This window comes from Fusarium odoratissimum (genome assembly GCF_000260195.1).
Source record: "Fusarium odoratissimum NRRL 54006 unplaced genomic scaffold supercont1.147, whole genome shotgun sequence".
NCBI lineage: Eukaryota > Fungi > Ascomycota > Sordariomycetes > Hypocreales > Nectriaceae > Fusarium > Fusarium odoratissimum.
In genome coordinates this window covers 1-3,269 of record NW_022158835.1, presented here as the reverse complement: position 1 = coordinate 3,269, position 3,269 = coordinate 1, and the positions used below count along the sequence as shown (strand labels likewise).

The window sequence follows — 3,269 nt, the reverse complement described above, 5'->3', positions numbered from 1 at the left end:
ATATAAGCTCTCGGCCACAAGTCCCAACTGCAAGAGCTTTGACGCAGGTAGTATGTTTCTAGGCGCCAAAGACACTGTCGTTTCGTTGTGGAGGATATGTATGGTCGATAGGCTCTGTGATAGCTGGATGAAGAGGTGACCCACTCTCATGCATTGTCAGCGTGGCTAGGGTTCGGGCCCACTGCCTTGGACAGAACATACTTAAAGTCGACAGCCCGAGGGTTCGTTCATCTAATATGAGCTCTCTTTTCTACAATATCTGCTTTTGACCCGATCATTCATTCTGAAACACTTTTTATATTGAAGTGTCAATCAATTTCGATGACTCGTCAGAATTTGAGCGGGCCGCAGGCCAACTCGTCCACTCTGTGCGATAGACCTAAGCCTGCCAGCACTGATAGGAAGGACCAGTCCTTCACTGAGGCTCCTCCAGACCATGATCCTGCTCGACCGCAGGTCAATCAACCGGGCAGCTCTGATTCAGAGAACATTGAAACTGGCGAGACGGTAAGAGGTCCTAATAGGCATCACTTCTTTGGCTAACACTCATTCTCGATATTCCAGGCTGAGTCACCAGAACACACTCAAGATACTGCCAGTAAACACTTTGTGTACTATAACGCAGTCGCTGGTCCCGGAATAGATCAACTCAATGGAGACTTCGTAACCATTTCTGGGGCATCCGCCAATAGCAACAACGATGGACTGAGTAGTATCACAGAGGTACACAACAACGCTCTGAAAATAGGCCGTGGATCCCAGCATAATGGCTTTATAATCAACCTCGGCGAAGGTGGTACTCTGGAAAACCTTCCAAATTTTCGTGTCACATACAACAATCCAACTTGTTGGGCAGATCCTTCCGTCTACAAAGATGGAAATAAAATTGTGGGAACACAGCATAATGGATGCATTATCATGAGAGGATCTGCGCCTGTCAAAGATTGATCAGAGACCGCAAGCTGTTGACGGGTTGGAGCATTTTGCTCTTGAAATATTTTGGGATTAAACCGGAAACTCTACGTATAGTCCTCACCCTTGAAGGTATCCTGTCATAGCGACAATTGTAATGGTTTTGCGAGTCCAATTGTTACTTATATTGTCTTGTTCCCTCGCATCACGTTTGTGGCGGCCATGCCATGCCTAGACCTAAAAATGAAAACTGAGTTAAACCGATTGCTGAGCGCCGTTTTCGACGACACTGGGTATTAGTGTTGTTTTCTTGTACAACAGTAAAAAACCAGCACTAAGGACCTGAGCTATGTCATACAGTGAGCTTTGGTCGTCCACAGCGATGGTTTGCCTCAGCGCGGCAAATCTTGGGAATGAAACGTCATATCAATTTGATCTTTCCCAATATAGGCTTGTAGCTCTCTGCTGTGAGTAATTATCCATGCCAGTGGAGCCCACCTACACCGCTCTTCCATCGTGACAGATTTATGGCCGTCATAATTCTATTTCACGCTCCTCTATCAGAGTGACTTCGACTAGGTTTATCGCATGTCTCATGAACATCTTGAATGCGCTGTGGGGTGGGTGAGTAGAGGGACTTGGCCAGGGCCTGAGCCGCTTCGCACAGATGCTCGTTGTTGGTCGATCTCCCATTTTCAATCAGCAGATCGCCGGACTTCGCTCATGATACAGGGGCCTACGCCCCGGGACCTGTTGCAGTCGCCGGCGGTGGGGCACCAACTTCAGCCCAGGCGAGACGGATGGCCCCTTGTTCATGCGGGATCCCTATCAATGGGCTGTTGTGTACTGGGCGACCACCAGAGCCTGCCACATCCCCGCTGTCCTCCTCTCTTTGCGCTTCAATGGCTTTAAGGGGTGATACTGACCTGTTGGGTTACACGCCAGACAGCCCCGGTTCGTTCAAGTTTGTATCGTTAAATAGCGGTGTACTCACCATTAGTGATGCTATTGCTTACCTCGAGATGTTACCCTTGGCGTGTCCGCCGCATCAGCGCCGATGGACAACACTCAAAGCTATCTGGCTTGCACGTACCAATATTCCATGTACATATTGAAGTCTGTGGATAGTATGACACGGGTGTTGTTCCAGGCGATGTCTGAGCGTGTACCTTACACGGTAACCGCATCCGTTAAGCGGGCCGCTGTCTCATCCTTCAGGCACCAGCGGCACAGATGCTAGTCACACCAAGCGCCCGTGCATCAAACGAGCTAAACTTTATACCGAATTGATGGGTGGCACCATTTAGAGTGTACATCCTGGCTCGCTCAAACCTCAGCCTTGTGATCGTCCGTAGTCGAGACGAGCCCGAGGATCAATCCGCAAGTTCGCCAGGGTATTGAAACTCACCGCCGACTCTATTCAAATGATCATATTCAAGAGAGCGTTTGTGGTTCGCCTGATTGCTTTTCAAGTGAAATCAAGACGAATTGTGAAGATAATGGATTGATGGAATTGGGCCAGTTGGTGGTCAACGTAGGGATCTTGAAAAAGACTTGAATGATGTATCTTGGACCCTATTGCTTCCCTGTTTTAACATAAGCAAATCTAGGATGTTTCTTAGGCCAATTGCTTATCGCTGGTTGATCATGTACATATTCAGTCAGCATTAGACGGACGGTTCATGAAGGCAGCGACTTGTCACGCATAGCACGTGCATACAAGAGACTTATGTTGAACAGTTTGTGCCGCTTCGATGGTCTCAGAACACCAGTATCCTATTAATCATTATCTAGATCAGATCAGGTTTCGCTAGATTCATCTTTACAAGCTCGCAGCACCGCTGGGTCAAATGCAGCTGCAGCTTTAAAACTTTTCACCGACTCTAGCGGCAGCCCGCACCATTGGCATCGCCTACGTGACTCCAATCTACGACTGTAGGTTCCAGGATACAGAGGCCTCGTGTGTGTGGACTCTACGCAAGGTTGGTCTCTGAATGTGCAACCGATGTTGCTACGCCTCTCTTCCACCCCGGAGCCTTTGCTCGTTGCCGCATCAAAACCGACCTACGTCAGCATCAACGCGTTAGCTTTCAAGAAAATTTTCATTCTTGATCCCAGCCGCCAGTTGTTCGTATTGTCACACCTCAGCTCTAGAACGGGGGCCTCAATCAGATACCAGCGGAGTGGTGAAGAAACAACAGACGGGGGACTATTCAGAGGGATGAGGCTCCTTTGTGACCGGACCTGTACTATTTCTTTTTGGCCTCATCATTACGCCGTGGATAAGAGCACAGTACTATCAACCAACTGATTGTGTATGTCACATATCTTTACTGCTGAACCCTGTATCATATCGT

General features: G+C 48.5%; 1 protein-coding gene across 1 annotated transcript; it reads left to right on the top strand.

Annotated features, from left to right (window-relative positions):
* Window positions 1-321: 321 nt before the first annotated feature.
* On the top strand, window positions 322-948 carry FOIG_16748 (uncharacterized protein; the record flags this gene model as incomplete). Its single annotated transcript, XM_031218223.1, has 2 exons — window positions 322-507; window positions 565-948. The coding sequence occupies 2 exons, from the start codon at window positions 322-324 to the stop codon at window positions 946-948; spliced, it is 570 nt and encodes a 189-aa protein (XP_031052063.1).
* Window positions 949-3,269: the final 2,321 nt, after the last annotated feature.